The sequence below is a fragment of the Geotrypetes seraphini genome, chromosome 5, assembly GCF_902459505.1.
Source record: "Geotrypetes seraphini chromosome 5, aGeoSer1.1, whole genome shotgun sequence".
Classification (NCBI taxonomy): Eukaryota; Metazoa; Chordata; class Amphibia; order Gymnophiona; family Dermophiidae; genus Geotrypetes; species Geotrypetes seraphini.
The window spans coordinates 144,230,135-144,253,688 of record NC_047088.1 but is presented as its reverse complement, the minus strand read 5'-3'; the positions used below and the strand labels follow the sequence as shown (position 1 = coordinate 144,253,688).

Here is a 23,554-nt window from a genome sequence, read left to right as displayed (position 1 = left end):
TATTTTCAGCCATAGTCAAAATGCTAACAGCTGCCATACTGGGTCAAGTCAAGGGTACATCAAGCCCAGTATTCTTTTTCCAACGTTGGCCAATCCAGTTTACAAGTATCTGGTAGGATCCACAAAAAAGTAGATAGATTCCATTCTGCTTACCACAAGGGAAAAGCAATATCTTTCTCCATGTCTACCTTATTAATGAAAGTTTATGGACTTTTCCTCCAGGAACATGTCCAAATCTTTTTAAAACCAAGTATTCCTAGATGTCTTACTCTCTGCTCTCAATCACAGTGGAAGGATGGTTACTTCTATCCCAATAGCTACTTCTCTGATCCTGATCTCCCAGTCAGTCTAAGTCAAGCATTGTTAGAAATGTTAGGGAAAATTATTTCATTTGTATCCAGTATTCTGAAGTCTTCCCAACACTTCAGATATCCCAGGAAAAATAGAGTTTTAAATTTGAGCAGGATATTAGCATTTTGAAGCTACAAGACTAACTATTTTTAGTTCTTGACTACACCAGCAAAATATTGTTGAGACATATTGGATTCATTTCAGAGTAGCATTTAACAAAATGTTGGATCCTTTGATGTGTCATGCTTATTCTAGTGTAAATGGATCTCAGTGTACTGTAACTGGACTTGTACGCATTAGTGTGATGACATACAAAGCATCCACTGTGATGCCTGCAGAAGCTGATGGTCCTCTGAGAATCCTATTCAGTTCTTCGGTAACATTTTCAGATTAAGAGAAGCAGTTTAGTGAGCTTAGCAATCACAGAACTGCACAGAGCATCTAAATTGATCTCCTAGTCATCAGATTGCTTTGCAGGCTGTGATATATTTGTGGATGCATAGTAATAATTATCTAAAGACGTTGATGTATAGGAAAAAAAAGGGCCTGATTCTATAAAAGACACCTACAGTTAGGTGCCTAGATCGGCACACCTAGCTGATCTACGTGCTTAACAATTTTTTAATTGGTTCAATCAGTGCTTTTAATTGAACAGCACCATTAAAAAAAACAATTTATGGTTAGGTACCTACACCAAGGCTCCTACCGGCGCCTACCCGAAAAGCAGGCATGGTTAGGGGCGGAGTTTGGGTGTGGATTGTGTTAGACGCCAGTTTTTTAGGCCAAGAAAACTTTGGCCTAATATACTGGCGCCTTAGTTTTTTATGCCTACCGGAACCTAATTCAAGTTAGGCATGATTCTATAAATGGTGCCTAACTTTGAATGACACACAGTAGGCAACATTTTCCTAGGCGCCTTCCGAGTTAGGCACCGTTTATAGAATCAGGCCCCAAAAGTTTAATGGAGTACTAATGTGCAAAGAATAAAAGTTTGATCATTCAACCCCCACACATTAATGATTATAACTTTAGATTTAAAAGTAGTCATTTTATAAAATCATTTTTTGCCTATGTGTGGTATCAATGCTTTCTTATAAAATCCAGCCAGCATAAAAGTATGTGTTAGACATGATGGAATGTATTTTACTGGTAGGCATGTACTGGGGTGGAGTTCAGATGGTGATGGGCAGATCATGCATGCATATATGTAGATTATAAAGTAGGCCAAATTATGCATATACTTACAAATAGAGGCGTAGGTATTTACATCTGCTCCACGGTAAATGTCTACACCAGGTATTTAGGCTTGATTTCTGCTACTTAAGCTAGTATTTTATAAATACGCCTACTTGTCTGTATAAAATTGGCTTACGAGGGGCTGCTGAAAAGTTCCCAGCCCAACCAAGAAGAGAATGATATGGAGATTAGTTATTCCACAGTTTTCTTGACACTTTTTGTTTTATTTCATATAATTGAAACGAAAAGTGTGGAATAACTTGTAAGTTTCATGGCTCTACATCATTCTCTTCTTAGCTGAGCTGAGAACTTTTCAGTGGCCCCTCATAAAATAGGGTATTTCTGTAACAGCGCTCCTTGAATAATTGTGTAAGAAAGTGTCTATTTTTGTCCCAATTTACAAAGAAAAAAGAAGTACCTATGGCTCTTATTTTAGAAGCTCTATTCATGTATTGGATGTCTGAAAACCAGCATTTAGGTATCCATATGTCATGGACATCCAAATCCTGATTTTATAAAGCCAGCATATGGACATCTAAAACTGCAGTATGTCCTTATGTCAAGGAAGTATGCTCCAGTGTGTTTTGGGTGGGACAAGAGCGGGAACAAAATATGGGTGTCCAACTCCAGTTTCAGAAGAGGAAGGGTCATATGTGTCTAAAAAGGTGAGCATTAGCATTTAGACCTGGTTCCTAGAACTCCAGGTCACATAAAGTTGCTCCAGTTGAGCAGGGTTTTAAAGGTCTACATTTCAGATGCCTAAGTTTTAAAAGAATTGCACCTAGCAGAGTCTAAGTCACATTCCGTCCATAAAAATGCCCACTTAGGCAATAGGTACCTACCTTTTATAGAATTGGGTAGGCGCCTATCACCTGAAATGTAGGCCTTTAAAACCCTTGCCTACATTTCAGGCGTCTAGGCTTTTACATAGCTGCTCACCACGGCAAGCTCGGTTTCCCTAGGTGCCTACTAATTTAGGCATCATTTATAGAATCAGGGCCTAAGTGCTGTTCTTTAAATGGCACTCAACCTAGAGCACCTTTTGTAGAATAGTACTAAAAGACAATTCTTTTTCTGCCACCAAAGTCTCAGTTCCATTTATGTGTAAAAAAAGCTTTATAAAATTACTCTCATAGAGACCTGATATCCTTATAATTTCAATCAAAATAGGTTCAAGCACAATTTGAGAAATCTGGAAACATTTCATGGATTCATTGTATGTGTTTAGCGAATCCTTCTAAAGAAACTCCTAAACTGATATGAAAATCTGTTCTGAGATCTGTGAAAGATCTGAAGTGGATTATGTTAAATTGATGAATCCACTTCAATGTTGCCCACTTCAAAGTAGATGCAGTTTTTTCAGATTCATTTAACTTTTCTCACATTTTCTATTCATCCACAGAGGAAAATCTGACAGATACATTTGGAATTCATGTCATACTCAAATCAGAAGAGTGCCTGGTTTAAGTTTGATTATGAATTGTTCGCATGTTTATATTTCATCCTCTTTTGGCTTTTATGCAGCCATTCTTAATCAGCGAGATAATTATGTTGCCATATCTGTTAACACTTCACATATTTATTATAATCAAGTTTTATTTTAAAATGTTCAATGATGGCACTTTTTCTAAAATGCCTCTATAGATATTACCCCTTTTTTCTGTACTCATATATGTGTTAATCCATAGCAAACCAGTATATAATAATAATAATAACAATAACTTTATTCTTCTATACCGCCTTCACCAGCAGTTCTAGGTGCTTTACACAAAAGAGAAATTGGAGTGAGAATACAATCGCACAGTGAATACACTAATTACAATCTTTAAAAACTCCTAATTTAGATAATGAATTTGTCAAACAAAGTGGCCTTAACTAATTTTCAAAAAGAACAGTAAGACAAAGCTTGATGGATACATTCACCTAACCAAGATTGCAGTTTGCCTGCTTGAAATGCCAATGTCCTATCTAAAAATGTCTTATATCGGCAAGCTTTTACCTTGGGATAGGTAAATAAATGAAATCTTCTAGTTTCCTTCAAAGGTCTGTGTAATTCAAAGTGTGGGGAAAGATAAATTGGAGACAATCCTGATACCAATTTAAAACAAGTGCAAGCAAATTTAAATTATATTCTTGCTTCCATAGGTAACCAATGCAATAGTCGATATTACGGGCTAACGTGATCGTTCTTTTTTAAGCTAAAGATCAAACGGACAGCTGTATTTTGGATTATCCTCAATCTTCTTAAGATTTTCTTGTAGGATCCTAAGTATTACAGTAATCCAAGATGGACAAAATTAATGACTGTACCAGTAATCTAAATGATACTGGATCAAAATATTTTTTGATGGTCCGCAATTTCCACAAGACAAAAAAATCATTTTTTTACCAGTAGGTCAGTATGCTGAACCAAGGTTAGATGACGATTTAATGTAACTCCCAAAATTTTGATGGAAGTTGTTATCGGATAATCATGTCCATTGAAATGGAGTAACATATCTGTGATTTTATCGTTAGGACTGGCCATAACAAATTTAGTCTTCTCAGTATTGAGTTTCAACTTGAAATTCATGGACCATTGTAATGAAATCAAACTATGCACACATTCTCCTTGCCCTCCCATCTGGCAGAAGACTAGGCATAACTGAGCCATCTGTTCTGATTGGCATGACTTGTTATATGGTAGACTTTATCATTTGTTGACCATTCAAGATTGATCTGCTCTTAACTGAAGCAAACAAAACAGTTTAATATAATTCTTAGTTGATGGAAGAAAGAAAAGTTGTTTCATAGACCACTTAGTCTTCATGAAAAGAAATCATCTTTATGTAAAGCAGAAGGTACATAGGAAATCTGCAGGCAGACATTTCGTAAGTCGAACTTGGAAAAACAACTTATCTGCCCTAGTTACCATTGAAATGACCTTGTTCAATCTTTGATTAAGTTTGATTAAGTTTGCAGAGAGAGAGACACACACACAGAAAGAGAAAGAGAGTAGTTTTAGCAAGAAGGCACTTTGAATTTATATTTAAGTTGTGTTTTAAATGGCGTTTCCCTCTTTACTTAGGCACCAGTAGGGGGTCTATTAGCGCTTACGTTAAGGCGCCATTTATAGAATTTACCCCACAATGAATTCCACAGGTTATTTCATTATCTTCATTTTAAGTTGCATTTAAGTTGCATTTCATTATCTTCATTTTAAGCTGTAAAATCAACAGAAAGATTGTCAAGAAGTTAGGTCTTTTATAATAAGAAAATGCCATATTTTTTTGACCATAAAACGCACTTTTTCCACCCCCATAAAGGGGGTGGAAAAGGGGGGTGTCTTATGGACCGAATACACTGCGCCCCCCCCCCTTCTTTAGTGGTCGTGGCCCAGCGCGGTCTCCTGGACGGCTGCCTTGGTCTGTAGAAGAGCGGCACAGGACTAGGCAGGAAGCGCAAATAATGAGGCAAAATGTGATGAAAATTCAGGTTTTCTTTTTTTTAACTGTTGTTTCTATTTGAAAACATCATTAAACTACTTTGGAACGGTTGTTGACATTTCTTATGTCATTTCAAATGACTACATATCTCTATTACACTATGGCATCAAAATTGAATACTGTACATACCCCCCCCCCCCTGATTAATCCTTGATAATGTGGATTATGTCATCAAGACCAACTAGGTGTTAAACAAATGCTCTCTGGATCTGATGATTTTGATTGTAGAGCAGGCAATGTTGTAAGCTGATCAGATTTGCCAAAACATAGAGAACAATTTGGTGACCCTTAAAGCAACTGTAGTGCTAAGTGACTTAGATGTTAAATTTTAAAAGAGTTTAGAAGGAACATGGGGATATTAAAACAGTAATAAAAAAAAAAGAAGTTTATGCACAATGAAGATGATTATAAGAACTTTGTCTATCCATAGCTAAAAAGTAGGTGGTGGTTATGACCATTTCAGAGGAGTCATCATGTGACAAATCAAGTAGAGACATGAGTTCTGGTGATTTTTCAGATTACTGATCTCAGTTTTCATGGTACAAAGAATTGGGATAAGTTGCTTTCTGTTGAAACTTTGGCTTTTCCATGTGTCATTAATACAGTGCATGCTTCTGAATGAGCATACACTTCATAAAGAGTGTGAATTCTTGCCCAGAGACAATTGGAGTCCTAAGCCACCTACCAAGAATCCTTTATCTTTGCTCTTTGTACTTGGTTCAAGAGTAGTGGAGGAGAGAGTAATTTATAGCCACAGACATCCCATAAAATACTGTTTATATCCTCTCAGGGATTATTCTCAGCCCTAAATTTGGAGGATCAGCTACTTAAAGAGAATATATTACCGTATTTTTTGGACCATAAGACGCACCAGTCCATAAGACGCACCAGTCCATAAGACGCATCTACCTGTAGAGGAGGAAAAACCAAGAAAAAAAACTTGGTTCAGAATTTTTTTCCTCTTGGTTTTTCCTCCTCTACACGTAGGTGCGTCTGGTGGTCTGGTGCTGGAAAGCCCGCAGCCGCCTGCAGCCTGAAGCCGCCAGAAGCTGCCCACAGCCGCCCAAAGCCTGGTGCTGTCCACAGCCGCCCAAAGCCTGAAGCTGCCTTCATCCCCCGGTACCTTTTTTAGTGGTGGTGGTCCAGTGCAGTCTACTGGATAGCTGCCTTGGTCTTTAGAAGAGCGACACGCAACGCAGGAGCGTGACCTTTGCACTTCCTGCCTAGTCCTGTGCCGCTCTTCTACAGACCAAGGCAGCCATCCAGGAGACCGTGCTGGACCACGACCACTAAAGAAGGGGGGGGGGGGCGCAGTGTATTCGGTCCATAAGACACCCCCCTTTTCCACCCCCTTTATTTGTGAAGAGTGTGTACTATTTTTTAGTAACGCTAACTATTAAAACTAGTGCACACTCTGCAAATACTGTATACTGATAACGATAGTGCTCCTGAACTAAAAATGTGTAAAAGGAAAGGAAAATGTACTGAAAAATCCTCTAAATAAAACAGGAAGCTGGATAAAACAGATATATTTTTTAAAATTATACTTTTCAAAAATAGCGCATCCAAAAAGAATACTGCACACCCCTATACAGTAACTCTAATCTCACCAGTTTTTTTATTTAACACTTTAAGGTCTGTTTATTGTGGTGAGACTTCTGCATATAGAAATAACTGGATAGCAGTAAATAACATTCTAAGATGTTCTTTAGAAAAACTCAAAGTTTCAGTCCAGGCTTCATCCATTTAGCATCACCATACTCAGTGCTCCAAAAAGCCAAATTATAATAAGGTGACAGTGTTCTACAACTATGTGAATTAAACGTGAATTTAAAGAAACAAAACACCCACTTCAAAACAAAGAGGCCGATATTCTACTACTACTACTCATTTCTATAGCGCTACTAGACATATGCACGCTGTACATCAAACATCGAAGAGACCGCTCCTGCTCTAAAGAGCTTACAATCTAGTCAAGATAAACTGGACAAAAGGTGCATCAATACATAGTGCTCAGATAGGGGAATCAGAGGGAATGAGAAGACAGATATTGGGGCTTAGCAGGTGGGCTGGAATTTGGAATTGAAAGCACTGAACTTGATCATTGCAGCTCGCCTAGAGAAACAAAGAGCATGACACTTATCCAGTTAATAGGTGCTGCTAATCAGATAACCAGATGGTAAGAGGAATATTTAGTTGCACTAAGGCCCTGATTCTATAAACGGTACCTAAGTTGTAGGCACCAGTAGGAGCGATTGTCAATCATCCACTAGGCACCTAAGCATAAATCCTTAGGCGCACTGCTATTTAGGCCAGGGTTTTCTTGGTCTAAATGAGTGCACCCAAGGTAGGCACCTAATGGCACCTAAGTCAATCCACACCCAAATTCTGCCTCGAATCCATCCTTAACTTGCCTACTTACAAGTAGGTGCCTCGGTGTAGATGCCTATCTCAAAGTGATAGATGCCTATCGCGTTAGGCGCCTACTGGCTAATTATTTTTTAAATCTCTTTTAATTGGTTCATAATGGCACTTTCAATTCAGCACTGATTAAGCCAATTTAAAAAAGTTAAGTGCCTAGTTCGGCTAGGTGTGCCGATCTAGGCACCTAACTTTAGGCATCTTTTATAGAATCAGGGCTTAGCTGGAGAGTACTACTGAATATCTCCTCTGACTACCTCAGCACTGTCCAGAGTCTGGGTGGAGTCTTTGATTATCTGATTAGCGGTGGTATTTAGATTACTAACTGGCTAGATAACTGGGTAGAAATAGGACATGAAAAAGGTGTCCTAACTTTAACAAGCTGTGCTAGAAGATATAATGGGCACGTTAGCACGCGTTAGCATTTAGAGGGGCATAATCAAAAAAAACGTCTAAGTCCCTTTTTGGCCTAAGGCCTTAAACGTTGAAAGTAGAAGCAGGGAAAATGTCCATAATCAAAAAAAAAGTCCAAAATTAGGTTTTTTTTAAATAATGGCCTGCCTCTACATTCAGCTGTTTAAATGCCCAGACCACCACTACGTCTACACTTATACCCCCACGACGTCTACACTTATACCCCATAGTGAACCAAAAAAACGCCTAAGCCCCAAACGTCCAACACAAGGGCTTTTAGGCGAAGGAGGAGCCAGTCCTTCACCTAAAAGCTGGATTCTGTAACCGATGTCTGTCAAAAACAACACCGGTTACAGAATCCACCCCCCCCCCACGACATCGGGGCAAGAGGGAGTCCAAGCCCTCTTGCCCCGCGGCACCCCCGACCTCCCTGACGACATCGGGGCAAGAGGGAGTCCAAGCCCTCTTGCCCCGCGGCACCCCGACGTTCCCCGAAGACATCGGGGCAAGAGGGAGCCCAAGCCCTCTTGCCCCTGGCACCTGCGGCACCCCCCGATTATGATCAGGCCAGGAGGGAGCCCAAGCCCTCCTGGCCTCTCGCCCCCCACCTCCCTACATGATCGGGCAGGAGGGAGCCCAACCCCTCCTGCTCAGGCGGACCCCCTACCCCCCACCCCCCATTACAATATGGGCAGGAGGCATCCCAGGCCCTCCTGCCCTTGATACAACCCCCCAATGACTGCCCCCCCCGAACCTCCGATCGGCCCCCCCCCCGCTGACCCATGACCCCCTACTAACCCCACGACCCCACCCCACTCCCAATCCCACCCCCCATACCTGTAAAATGTTGGCCGGACGGCTGCAGAATGGAGCCGGTTTGGCCCAGGCGTCTGAAACCCCGCCCACACATGGGGCCTAAGGTGCCTGGGCCAACCAGAATAGTCCAAGTAGCCATTTAGGCCACTTTTTAGACTTTTTTAAAAATTATGAACCACTTAGCGCGCACTAATTTTTAAAGTGCGTTAAAACGGCTAGCGCGCCTTAGTAAAAGGACCCGTAAGTTAGACAGATATAATGGTTGCAACTCAAATAATGCTCTATGTGCAGTTTATTGTAACAGAGAAGCCACTCATTGACATATTGCTTTTAAATTTAGAACCGATTAGCTCTCAAATCATCTCTGAATGGCTCAGTCATTACAATACCTATTTTTTGTTTGTATTTCTGGACCATTATTCTAGCTTGCTTTGCGTTTCTATGTCCCTCTGCTACCTGCTAAACCAGGTCTCTCATTTCCTTCTGCTGTCTCACAAGGTGTAAATATTGACTTGCTAAAGTTTTATAGCAGAACCTTGTTTGGAGACTGATAAAATATGCAGTAATTCTCTGATTGAAAAGGAGCCATATTTGCATTAAGTCTTGCACATTGTGTAACTTGAATTTAGTTCTAACCTCTAATTTCTATAGAATGTAGTACCACCAATGATTTAGTAAGCAATATTACTAAAACATTGCATATTTCAGGATATCCTGTAACTGCAACAATCAAGATTTTAGAGTAAAGCACAGGTAGATATGTCTAAAGTTTAACAAAATGCATCCTTTGTTTAACAAAATGCATCCTTGAAAATGATATCCTCAGCTAGGATGTGGAATGCACCTAGAAAACATGTTCCTTCCCCAGTGTCATTTCAAATCTTCTATCAGGGCTCACAGAAGTGGGGCAGGGAATGCGAAAACGGAAAAAAACTCAACAAGAAGTACAGTATGCACCATAACAGGATGTAGTGTTGATGATTATTTTTCTCGTTCTGAAACAGTACACCTCAGATTTTCAACTCTATACAGCTGTAAGGAGCACTGAAATCTAGGTTTCACATGTGAATCCCTCAGGTAACAGACTCTTAGAACAGTGTATTTTTTGCGTTATACCATGATTAGTTAATTGATTTCCCTCTGGATGTTACTGAGCACGCTCAGAAGAAAGTCACTTGATGGTTGCTAGGCAGCGAGCTTTATTGCTCTGCTGACAACAGCCCACTAACTGCTGATATCAGTTCAGTACAGCCACCATCTGTTTGCAGTTTGTTAAGGGATCAGTTCCTCATTCATAGGAGAGAGCAAGTCATGGAAGAAAGGGTGTTAGAAAACCAATACACCTTCCCAGGCGTACCAGCAAGAGAAAAAGCTTTTCTTTATTCAATAAAGACACCTTCCAGACCCATGCAAATTCTAAGGACTGCTTTGTAATTAGTACAGCATAGACAGGATCATTATTGTAGAGATATATAGCTTTGAAGATATTAAAATGAACTACAGTGAAACAAGAGATCTTTTATTGAAATATATGGGTCAATATTCAAATCCATTTATTTGGATAAATGCCTTCGCTGGCACTGGCCTTATACAGTATATCCAGTGGCACAGTCCAGAGAGTACCGGAGTGGTGTTAAAAGTGGCAATATTGGCACCACTATCCAGAAAACTGCCTGGATAAAAATCAAAACAGAAGAATTGCTGTCCTAACTTTGGCCCCAGTGCTCTAAACTTACTGTGCCTTTAACGTTCGTCATTAAGCCATTGCTAGCTGGTTTAGTGTGCAAGCATTTTAGCTTCCGATGCACAGAATGTCTCCGCGTGGTCTTTTCCGTGCCCCGTAGCAGTCTCAGAGAATAGTATGGAAATGAAATACAGTGAGCTCATTAATATTAATATGAGCACTCCGGGTGATGCACAAAATGAAGCGCTGACCTTTAATGCTCCAAAATTACCAGCAGGTCTGGAGGTGCTAGTAGTGTTGAGCCATGTGTGATAAAAGCCTATTATGACAGGTCTGGGGCTGCTGATTGCATGAAAGGTGGAAGTTCAAAAAGTATAAGATACATGCATCACCCCAAAAAAGTATGTGTTAAAAGTGCATCTCAGGCATGTGTATTAAAGGCGTGTCTCAGGTGTATTCATTAAAACTATATACAGTACTGGCAGGACTAGGGTTAACAGATTTTCCAAACGGACTATCCAGAACCATGGCCCCGCCCCCAGGCCCGCCCCATTCTGGACAGCCATTCCCTATTCTACACAGGCATACTACACAGGCAAAATGTGCAAAGGTAACTAAATGCTTTTCTTACCTTCAAACTCAGAGCTGCTTTTAGATCAGTGAGAATGCACCAGACCTTATGGCTGGCAAGGCCTTGCAACAGTCATACTATACAGACCAAAAATTGGCTGTGTACAGCTGGTTCCTCCACCATGCTGAGTACAGGAGGAAGGAATTAGTTTAAGGGCATCAGTCCCTCTCCCCTCCCATCAACAAGGAAGCTGCTAGAGTTGGGTAGGGTTACCATATTTGTATAAGTAAAAAAGAGGACATGTCCTGCCCTGTTCTACCTCCAGCTCTGCCTGCACACAAACCTTATCTCTCTGAGCTCTGGGCCACATCTGGAGGGCCTCCGAGCATGTGCAGATGCAACGCAATGACACTACGTGCATGCGTGTGACATCATCACGTCACATATGCGCATGCTCGGAGGCCCTCCAGACGTGGCTCTGGCAGTGCTGGGGCCTTCAAAAGCCCAGATAAACTGCCAGGTTTTTAAAAAGCACTTAATAAAGTGGCTTAAATCTCTGATTGTAAGATATTAAAGAAGCAGATCCACAGAGTATCAAAACACAGTGCTTCCCAATCATAAATAAATTCCTTTATCTTTAATTAGTTCAGTAATAGTTCTGTCCTCCGCTAAACCTTCTTATCAGGATAATTATTCAGCATATATTCAAAAAGTGCTCATTCATAACTCAATTGACATTTAGGGCTCCTTTTATGAAGGCACATTAGGGCCTTAACGCGTGGAATAGCACACGCTAGATGCTACCGCCTCCTCTTGAGCAGGCGGTAGTTTTTTGGCTTGCGCGCGCTAATCCGGTGTGTGTGCTAAAAACGCTACCGCACCTTTGTAAAATGAGCTTTTAGTTGAAGTAAGACCTCAGTGGCTACACCTGAACTTAATATTTCATTCCAGTTCAAGTATCCCTTAGCTAGCCTCCTCACTGATCAAACCTCCACTTCACCCAAAGTGTTTTTAGTTTATAAATAGAGATCATTCACTTATCTTAGCTTAATCTGAAAAACTGTTTCAGAAGTAGAGAATTTACTATAAGGTACTGTCTATATTTTGTACTGTTAAGAAAGAAATGTATTTCTTTCTATTTCTCTGGTGTTGTACTGCATGTAGAGTCTGGATATATTAAGACTTTTAGTTTGTGGTCCTGTATTTGCATAGGGTTTATCTGTGTCCAAGCCAGGTGTTCTGGTAAGAATGAATGTCATGATGCATTATTGGTGTCATGACCCCAAGTAGGAAGATATTTGTTGGCAGTTTGTCTGGATTTTGGAAGGCCTTGAGCTTGGGACCGCGTCTGGAGGGCCTCTGCGCATGTGCAGATATCAGTGTGATCACACACACACATGTGCGCATGAGCATGATGTCATCACTTTGACGTCCACGCATCCACAGAAGCCCTCTAGACATGGCGCTGAGCTCAGGGAAGGAGACACAAGGTTCATGTGGGGGCAGAGCTGGTGGTGGAATGGGGCGGGGCCAGGGGCAGAACAGGGCGGGGCTGGGGGCAGGAAATCTGGTAACTCTACTACCTCCACCACTGTGCTTTCATAGCAACCAGAGCCAACCACAGCAGCTTCCCAATGTAAGGATGAGGAAGAGGAAGAAGTGAATGCCTGGGGGGCAAAAAAAACCCCAACATGAGCCTATAGCAAGAACCAAACTACAGGGTAGTGAGGAAAGAGGGGGAGAGACAGAGCAAGAGAATGGAAGGGAGGGGACAGAGCATGAGAGAGAGAAAGGAGGGGAATGGGAGACAGAAAAATCCCTCCACTTTTCTCCATCTACTTTCTAGCTCTTTGGTTTTCTGTCCATTCTCACCTCTACCCATCTCGCCTTCCTGTTATTGGACCACCTCTCTCTCTTTTACTTCTCTTCCACTAACTTCCTCCCTCTTCTTCACTTTACCCTGTCCTCTGCACGTTTCCTGAATATGGCTCTGATTGTTTCTCACAGGCTCTCACACTTCTTCAAGATTAGGTTTTGTCTTTGCAATTTCTCTTCAGAATTCTTTGCATAAAAATACACTCCTGTAAGTTTAGCCTCTCACAAGGTAATGTATTTGTCTTCATTGGTAGCAATTACTGGTTTGTCCACAGAATAAGCTGATTTTTGACCTGCCAGCATAAGATGGGAATTATTTATGCTTTCAGCCACCCACATTTTTAAAGAAATGCTTTACATTTCTGCTCGTCAAAGTAAATTGTTCTTTGGGTTTCTTTCTTTGTCGGCCCCCTCCCCCCCACACCAAGTTATAGTAGGCATCAATTTTCATAAGAGAATCAAATTCCACTCACAAGGTTAGCAAGTCAGCTAAGTTTAATGAATGGCATTTCTGGCACAGCCTGGATTCCAGTTACCATTCTAAAGCACCTTCTACTTGCAGTTCTAATTATAGGACAACAAGTACCATGATGCATTGGGATGAGAGTTATAAGGAAAGATTATTAAAAACCAATCATGACTAAGCTGAAGTATCAAGAATAAAATTGGATTAAATTATAGTCCTGCACATGTACTGCTTGCTTGCACACGTTAAAGCATGTCTGTTTCTATTTCTTAGTCTGCATGCATCCCACCTAGCAACACTCTTCTGTGTCTCTCCACCAGGGGGCACCCTTCTGCCAGGGAGCGAGCCCACAGTGGACACAGTGTCAGTGCAGCCCATCCCAACCTACTGGTATTACGTTATGGCTGCTGGAGGCGCCATTCTAGTGCTGGTCTCTGTGGCACTGGCCCTGGTGCTTCACTACCACCGATTTCGCTATGCAGCCAAGAAGAGTGATCACGCCATCACCTATCAAACCTCGCACTACATCAACGGGACCCCATCGGCTGTGGAGCCCACCTTAACAATAAAAGTAGAACGTGATGACCAGCACAGCTCGCGCTGCTGAGGGCGAAACCAGCGCAAGGACAAAACAGACATCAGAAAAATGTTGCCTCAATTTGCACTTACCCCTTCCCCAATATCCGTACGGACTGTAAAACACTTTTCACCAGTCCCCACTTTTATGGGGATTTTTATGGGGAGGTGGGGGTTGAGTTTGGCTCAAATCATAATGCTGCATCTTGGATTGTTAGAAGAGACGCACTTGCTCTTGTGCTGGCTTTTGTCTTGGAAGTTGAATGCCTTTTATCCCCTTTCTCCCACAAAAGACTGATTTTTCCCAACCGGCCAGAAGACAGAAAGGAAAGCCGGAAAGCATGTATATATTCATATCTGAAAATCTGTACATGTGTATGTACAGATGTTGAATGTGTGTGAGGAACTGAAGTGCTGTGAAATTGGAGGACATCCTTCTCAATTCTCTTCTGTTGCTTGAAATCTTGGGAAATCTTTTGGAAAATCTGCTGGTTTGTTTACTTGGGGAGAGATGTTCATACCTTTTTCTCCTCTCTCTTGCTTGAATTTAAATGGATTGACACTCGATACCCACTTAATATCTCTGGATATAGACAATTGAATCAAAAAGTTACAAAACCCTGTTAAGTTCTGGATATCATGAATGTTCAAAAAATCATCCTTCTGCCTTACTGATTACAACTTGCTAGTAAATGAACCTGCAGGAACTAAAGGCCCTCTCTGAGCGAGTTATTGTAAAGCTGCCATATAGCAAAAAAGCTTCTAGTGAATGTTTAGTTTATAGCAGTTAAATGCAATCTTTGAGAAACTTGAGCACTTCAGCAGATGCTAAATACTGTAGTGTGAGCAAGTTGGAATTTATGATGCTGATGATGTTGAGTGGGTGTTGAATTTTTATTTTTTATTTTTTGTGTAGTGGGGTAGACTCTTTTCTTAAAGAAAATGTCATAGTCTCCAACTATTGACTGGATTTCTGGATTACTGGCCGACATTATTGTCTAAGGATTGGACATGAATGACGGTTTGACCTATATAAGATATTTTCATCCTCTGTAAACCATGTTTCCACCCCAAGTGGACAGCAGTTTCCTACAGATCTAACAGGCCCAGTCCCCATCAAATTTATGATGTTCTTAGAACAGGCTACGGTTCTTGCTCATCCACATTTTTGCCAGCTTCTCCACTCCAGCTGTCTACATTGTGAGAAAAAAAAAAACAACTGCTTTTGTTTATTTGTTGAGGGACAAAGAGAACCATTTTTCTTTATAGAAGATAGTGGTCCTGATATTCAACCTGCAGCAATCGGAGTTTTGTTGACCACCGCCAACATTATTCCTGGATATTCAATGCCGAGCCATGTTGGGGCTTCAGCATTGAATTTTCGGGTTTCTGGATCTAGGTAACACATAGCCGATTAAGTCCAATAATCAGCACTTAACCAGCTATTAGTTACTGCATAAAGATAGCACTAACTTTTATGCCATCCTATTTATGCAGTTAACCTGGCCGGTTAAGTATTGAATATCTGCACTTAACTGATCAGAATGCCCCCCAAATATCTGGTTTTCAGTTTGGTGCAAACCAGTTATTTTTAGCAGCACTAAATAGATTTGTGCCACTGAAAATAACCAGTTAACCCGAACAGGTGATTTAACTAGCCAGGAGCCATTTCTGGCTGGTGAAATTGCTTTGAATATCGACCCCGAATGTTTACAATGAATATGGGAAGAGGTATCCAGAACAGTTGCATGAGATAGGGAATTGGTTACCATAGCAATAGTCAATAGTTCAAAGACTATTGAACACCATCAGGCACTCACTTAGGGAGAAAAACTATAAAATAGGATGTATCCTTTATGTGTGTGTTACATGCATAAATAATTAGAATATCAGCATGTATACACATATATGTCAAATTTCTACCTAAGTTCTGTCCTGTAAATACACATATATCTTGCATATTGCATATTTGCAAGGTAGTTACACACAGGCATAGCCTGGTCGAGACTAATGCTTACTTGAATACCTAATAGAATGCTATAAAGTTTGCAGATATCTTTGACATTTAGCATGGAATTTATCAACGGGCGCTAAGCAATTGAGTGTGTTAACCATGTTATCATGTGCCAATAATTAGCACATGCTAAACACTAAGATGCCCATTATATTCCTATGGTGTTTAATACATGCTAATCCTTAGCATGCGCTAAATAGCTTAGCGCCCATTGATGAATTCCCCCTTAGATGCCCACAGTTACACTAGGTCTGTGGCTGGTGGAACGGTCTCCTACATACTGCGCACATGTCTACCGAGTTATGTTAGTATTTTATGGAGCAGGAACTTTCAACCCAGTGCTTTGGAACATACCCAGCCAGTCATGTTTTCAGGAAACCCACAATGAATATGCATGAGATACATTTGCATGCAATGCAGATAATGCTTGCAAATTTATCAAATCATTTTCGTTGTGGATATTTTGGAAACCAGACTGGCTGGCTGAATTCCTGAGGACTGGGTTAAGAACCTCTGTTATAGAAGAAAGTAGATGCCTATTTTCTTTTATAGAATAGGCTCCTATGAGATGGTACTTATTTAGAACCTGTTCTATAAAAGAAAATAGACCCCTACTTTCTTTCATAGAATGCTGGAATAGCAGTGCACATATGTGCTCATAATTTAGGCATAACTATTTACACCAGCTATAAAGCTAATAGCCTAGATTGCCTAAAAGCTTGGGTCTAGATTGCCAAGAAACATGCTTAAATTAGAGTATTCTATAATTTACATGTGTAACTGACTCCACCTATAAGCTTGCCTACCTTCAAACTAAACACCATCACATTCAGGTGGCATTTTATAGAATGGTGCATAACCAGATTCTTCGCCTTTATGCAAGAGTGTGCCCACATATGTGCCTATAAGCTGATCCACTGGTCATTTACACATATTCTTGGTGCACTCTTTTTGGTATGACCTCCTATGATGGCATATATCATACATAGGCCTCCTTTTACTAAGCTATGACAAGCACTAATGTATGCTTACTGCAGCTTTAAAAGACTTACCGTGGGACGTGCTCAGGCAACATATAGTAACAGCCCAATGTGCATGCACAAACCATGTGCTAAAAGCTGTTTCTTTATTTTTCTCAGAGAGAGCATGTCTGTGGGACAGATAGTGAGTATGACAGCATAAATCAGCACGGCCACATTACTGCATGCTAACTGATTAGCATGAGATGAGTTTGTGAGCCCTTACTGCCTACAAAATAGGTGCCCGTAAGAGCTCGCACGCTAATTTTTAATTGTAGCTGCGCGCTAATGGCAACATTAGCACATGGCCATTTATTTGGAAATGAAATATTGGCCATTTTCCGGCTGCGGTAAGAACAGCCTTGGGACACGGGAAAAAGCAGATAAGGACTTGCTAAGGCAGCTTTTTACCACAGCTTAATTAAAGGACTCCTAGTATTTATGGGTGGGTAGAGTCTGGCGAAGCATGGGTGGGCCATCATGCACATAATGTACAGAACACTATAAGTCACACATGTATCTCTGTGGCTGATGGAAGCACTCGTGCCTAAGCCCATTCACACATATTTATCCTGTTTTATAGAATTACCCTATATATGGGCAATAGTTCATTCTGTTAGGTAATGTGACCTATTTAAGCTCCGGGCACAAGAAAGTTTCATAAATACCTCTACATATTAAAGTAAATTCTATTTTGCTATGTACAGTTCCCAAAGTCATGTATAACAGGTTGCAAATATCCTGTAGTTTTCTATTTAACCGACCAACAGTGATAAATAGGAATTTACTGGTATGCAGTAACAGAACGTGCAAAGGATATTCCTAATCAGTAAACTGAGCAGATATGATTTGCTGAGGCCATTTGAAAGCAACTTCAAACCAGTTTTAATTTGTAACCACTTGGAGGGGCAAAATGTGCATTTGCGGTTTGACAACAGTTCCCAAATTTATTAGGTCAGGTAGTGAAATGAGGGTTGTGCTGTAGCTAGTAAATTACAGATTTTAAATAACCAATATAATTACTATATCGTAGTGCTCCCTAGTAAACTGTTTTCACACTGTGATCCCTGCATTGCAATGCCTCCAGCTGACAATTTACATATGAGATGTTTTGTAAAGGCGCTCCAGCACATATGGAAAGCTAGCGGGAGAGGCTGCCAAAATGTTCTAGTAAACTGTTTAAGTGTCTCAGGTTTGTTTGTTTTTTTCTAAATTCTGGATTGTTAGTCACAGGTAGTAAAAAGCTTTTGATCTCGTTCAGTTTTGAATCTGTCACCAAGGAAGCATTTATTGGCCGTACAGGATATTTCCATTTCATACTTCCTTTTCCCGTTCCATCAACAACATATTATATCTGCATTTGTTTGCTTTACTGCTCGAAACACTATGCCTGAAGAAAAGATCAAGTAGGCAGAACTAACAGGGCTGGTGAACTTACATACATCTGATTCGTCTTACATCCATTTACCTTAGGGGTTAGTAGAAATTCTAACAAAACTGCACACATACAGAAGATGCCATTTCTATATAATTTTATTTAATTTTGCTGTAATAAATGGACACGCCAAGGCATTGTTCAACCAGTTTATGACCAAGCAACCAAAGTAGGTTGAACTTCAACATGGAAAGAATTTGGCTTAGTGCGCCAATTTTGAGTGTCTCTAATTATGCTTTCAATAATTATGCTTTCAATGCTGCTTTTTTTTTTTTTACTCCAAACTAATTTGTGTCAAGAGAGAAATAGATTCTAAATATGTTCCAATGACTCACTTATCCAGTAATTAAGTTAGTGAGATCCTTTGTTATAGTTCATCTTCGCCCATTGACATTTCCTATTTTATAAACATATACCCTAATATAGTAAGAAAAAAAATCAAGAGTTCAATTTACAATGCTGTGCTAGCAATTCTCACATGGCAAATGCGATGAAGCCCATTCAATTTCCAAAAGTCTTATTTTGAATGCACATTTAAAAAAAACGCCCACTGTCCTCATGACATAACAATGGTAATGCAGTCAAAATATTAGAAAACATATCTTTGTGCTATTCTATTTATATCAATTGGTAATTGTGAAACATAACAAAATGACTCACAAACTTGATTATCGAATAAGTTGCCCTTTTACTATAATGTGTTAAGTGCTAACATGCTCTTAATGCAGAAAAAAATGGCCTAACGTAGGATGGCTAACATTTTGGACCAAATTCTATTAACGGTGTCCTGACCGTAGGCAGTGGTAGGCATCCTACCGGTCTAACCTGCCAAGCAGGATGCACTTTTTTTTTTTTTTTAAACACCCCGAGACAGGCCACCTATACTGTAGCAATCTGTCACAGTTGAGGGAGATGAGTAGGGATGCTTAAGCTCGCCCAAAACTGGGTGTGGGCTTGGTTTCGCCCAGAAGTAACCTTGGGCGAGCTTAAGAAGCCCTAGGCATATCTGTAGAGCCGCAATAGGCACTTGAAATGTAGGCCAACAAAAAGCTGGTCTCACTGCCATGATCAGCTGAGCGGCCATGGCAGGGATCTGCCCCCACCCCGTGAAGTCAGCCGGCAGGAAGGATGCCAACTCCCTCCTGCTGCTGCCTCCGACACCGTCCACAGCAAGAGGAATGCCCACTTCCTCCTGCTCCAACCCTGTCAATCCCCCGAACCCCAACACTCCTGACATCCCCATCCAAGTTTCAAGTTCAAGTTTCAAGTTTATTAAATTATTTGATTAAACGCTTTTCGGGATACAAAGCGTTTTACAAAGAAATAAAATTGGATTTCTTAAATCACAAATACATCGTAAATAAAAATAATTACTTAAAAATTAAAAAACGAACTGGGGTAACAAACACATGGAACAGTAGGAAAGGAGGGATAAGAAAAAATACAATAAAAAAAAAAAATGTGTTAATCAGATTGGGTTAGAACATAAGGATGATAAGAGAAAAAAAAAAAATTTGCAAACTTGAAAATCTAAAAAAAAGGGGATATATAATTGGCAGAAAGGTTGTCCACTCCCTCCTGCTGCCAACCCTGTCAATCTCCCGAACACAGACACTCCCCAACACCTACCTGACATTCGCCGACATTTCCTAACACCCACCCAATACTCCCCAACACCCACCTGACGTTCCCCAACACCCCCAACCATCCCGAACACCCAACCAACACTCCCCAAAACTCCCCACCTGATACTCACCCGACATTTCCCAACATGCCCCGACATTACCTCATACCCCAACATCCCCCTCCCCATACCTTTAGGAAATGGCAGGCAAGAAGGCTACCAAGTCCCTCCTGCCAGCAGGCCGCCTCTTCCAAAATAGTGGACTTTCCCCTTCCCAATGCATTCTGGGATGCACCAAAGAGGGGCCTAAGGCTCTGATTGGCCCAGGCACCTAAGGCCCCTCCCATAGGCAGCTGCTGAGAACGGGCATCCTATACAGATTCAGGCCCTTTGTGTTAGTTTTGCCATTTGTGCACACTAAGTATGCAATATTTATTGTTAATTATTTGGAGGGAGTAGGTTGGGGCAGAGAATGGACACCGAAGCACAGTTCGGCTAGCAAGCTGACATCTCTGGCATGCTAACTGTTTAACTTGTCCATAATATGGGAGCTCTGAGCACCTCTATAATAGGATATTGGATGTACGCCTGTGTCAATTTTTGACGTGTTTTGCCGGAGCTGCTGCAGAAGACCCCCGTGCTTTGACTCCTTCAGCATACATGTGGTCTCATTTCAAAAGCTTGTATGTTAAAGGAGTTGTTATTAGAGAATGACATGGTGGCAGTTACCAGCGGCTAGCCGTGGGTAGCCAAGGGTAACCCGCCGAAACGGTGGGGGGTGAAAAGTGCTCACTGTAGGCACGGGGACAAGGCCATCCACCGCCCCGTGGAGCAGTGAATGGCCTTGTCCCTGCAGTTAAGGGAGGGAAGGCACGCAGTCACTGATCGCGCGTGGCCCCTTCCCTTCCTACCTATCTCCAAAACTATCTCCTTCCCTCCCTCCCCCTTACCTTCGCAGTGCTTTAGTACAGAAACTTACTGAAGCCGGCGAAGCCTGCCTGCCTGCAGTAGAATGTGTGTGGGCAGAAGCTTCTCCTCTGATGCAACCGGAAGTTGCAGGCACAGGCAGGCAGTCTCCACCGGCTTCAGTAAGTTTCTTTACTAACGCGCCGCGAATGTAAGGGGGAGGGAGGGAGATTCTCGGGCCATTGAAGGGCAGTGAGGTGGTGAGAGGGAAGGGTGGATACAACAGGGATGGGGCGGTGAAGGGGACGGGGACGGGGCGGAGAAGGGGACGGTGGTCCGGTGACGGGGTAGTGACAGGGACAGATTTTTTCCCCATGTCATTCTCTAATTGTTATACAAGAGAAGTGCACTGTTTCATCATTTTGTAAATGCTAAAAGAGTTTTCTGATTTGGACATAGCAATTTGTGCAATGATTTAGAACTGCATATTCGCGGTTTCACGGTCCATGGTTTCGGTTATTCGCAGCTTTTCGATCAAAGGCCCCACCCCCAAATTTACATCACAGGAAATTGCTGCTCCCAGTATTGCACAGAGAAAATCGCTGTTCCCAGCTGCACTTTCTTCACTGGAACAGGTCAGGTTATTTGCGGTTTTTCTCTATTTGCTGCCTTACCGTTCCCCTATCACCGCAAATGCGGAGGGGAAAGTGTAGTTGAACAATACACGCAGGGCAGAACTCCACATTTGGTCTCTTCAACAACACTTCTGAGCACATTATTGCCTTTTGTTTTTTTTCCTTCCCTTCAGATCTTTTTACCTAATATTTTATTTTAATTTCTTACTGTTTATTTCTCTTGTTTTCAGTTGTATTTGTTATTGCTGGTTTGTTTGCTTCTTTTAATGCCCCTCCCCTTTTTTATCCTTTTATTGTAAACAGCTTAGATTTTAACCTTGGTTTTATATTGACAGTATATCTAATAAATTGAACTTGAACATATTTATATACAGCTATATGGGGTTCTTTATAGTCACATGCTGAGTTATGGATGGTTTTTTGTGTTTTTTTTTTTTGCTTTGTACCTAAAAAATTGGTGCCAACTAGTGCGACATCTAGATAATTACACGGGGACAAATTTGTCTCTGTCCCCACAGGAACTCAATTTCCCTATTCCGTCCCCATGAGTTTTGTTGTTGCCACATTCCTGTAAGCTCTGCCTTAACCGCACAAGCCTCAGACACTTATGATTTTAAAGTGTTTGAGGTTTGTGCAGACGAAGACAGAGCTTGGACAGGGCAGGGACAGGAAAAGAAATCACGGGGACAAGACGGGAAAATGTGTTCCTGCAGCGATGGGAAAAAAATGTGTCCCCGTGTCATTCTCTATTTGACACTAAGTGCGAATCTATAAAAGTTATACACACCTTCTAGAATCACACTCAGTGCTGATATGTGCCAATATGCGTCTTAACCTTTAGGCGCACCCATTTAAAAGCCTAGGAAAACTTGGCCTAGATGTCTGTGCCTAAGTTGTGTGTACATCGGCGCATAGGCAAAATTTTGCCCATAAAACCACACCCATGAACTACCCCTATCGCGCCCCCCTTTTAGATACGAGCATTGGACATGATGCATAACACTTTTGCTATACGCCTACCAAGTTGTGTTGCAACTTTCAATTAACTCCAATTAACACCAGTAATTAGGTGTTAATTGCCCATTATCAGTGCTGATTAGGCTTATCAATTAAGCTGTAAGCGTATGTCAGCTACGCATACCAATATATGTACACAACTTTATGCGCTATATACAGAATTTGCCTGTAAGTGCACATTAAGGGCTCCTTTTACTAAGGTGCGCTAGCGTTTTTAGCGCACGCACAAGATTAGCATGCACTAGCCGAAAAACTAATGCCTGCTTAAAAGGAGGCGGTAGCAGCTAGCGCACGTGGCATTTTGCACGCGCTAAAACCTCTAGCGTGCCTTTGTTAAAGGAACCCTAAGGCTTAATATCCTTTAATAGACATACCCGTTAGACTTGATCGAGTGACAAACAGTGAGGATTGCTAGTCTAGAAAGATTAAAATGTGAGCCTTAACATACATTGTTATCTGATATCATGAGGATTCATTTATAACCCAGTCAAATACCTTGGACCCAACATCCATGTTAGTTCACATCAGTGGATGTTGGGGGTTCAAGATATTTGACTGGGTTATAAATGAATCCACATTATTCCCCTCCTTTACTAATGCGTAGCGCGGGTTTTAGCACCGGCAGCAGAAGTAACTGCTCTGACGTTTATCGTAATTCTATGAGCGTCGGCGCAGTTACCGCTGCTGCCAGCGTTAAAACCCATTAGTAAAGGAGGGGATATATCAGGTCTATATAATATGTAATAACAAAAAAAGTGGTCCAATTCTTGACTGTATTATAAGCAATCACATGTTATATTGAGCCATGTTACAGTATATAGGGCTCTACAGTGTATAAAAAAATTAGTAAAGAAAGAATGATTTTATTTCTGTGTCAGAGCAGAAATAATTTCATATTAACTATGTTTAGGGTGAAAAGTGGGCAACTGTAAAGATGTGTTATTTTACTATTACCACTTTTCATGAAGAGATTCATCCAAAGCTGTTTACAATACATTGAATAGTAATC

At 41.1% G+C, this 23,554-nt stretch overlaps 1 protein-coding gene across 2 annotated transcripts in view; it reads left to right on the top strand.

Moving 5' to 3' along the window:
* NRP2 (neuropilin 2) overlaps window positions 1–23,554 on the top strand; it is a 354,082-nt gene that overhangs the window by 284,813 nt on the left and 45,715 nt on the right. Inside the window, exon 16 of one of the 2 annotated variants that reach the window (XM_033944684.1) lies at window positions 13,640–18,618. The exons of the other annotated variant lie outside the window; for it this stretch is intronic. Coding sequence (XP_033800575.1) covers window positions 13,640–13,926 — 287 coding nt within the window. The 3' untranslated portion in view covers window positions 13,927–18,618. Of the gene's footprint in view, window positions 1–13,639; window positions 18,619–23,554 lie in introns of those variants that run through there. 2 annotated transcript variants of the gene reach the window in all.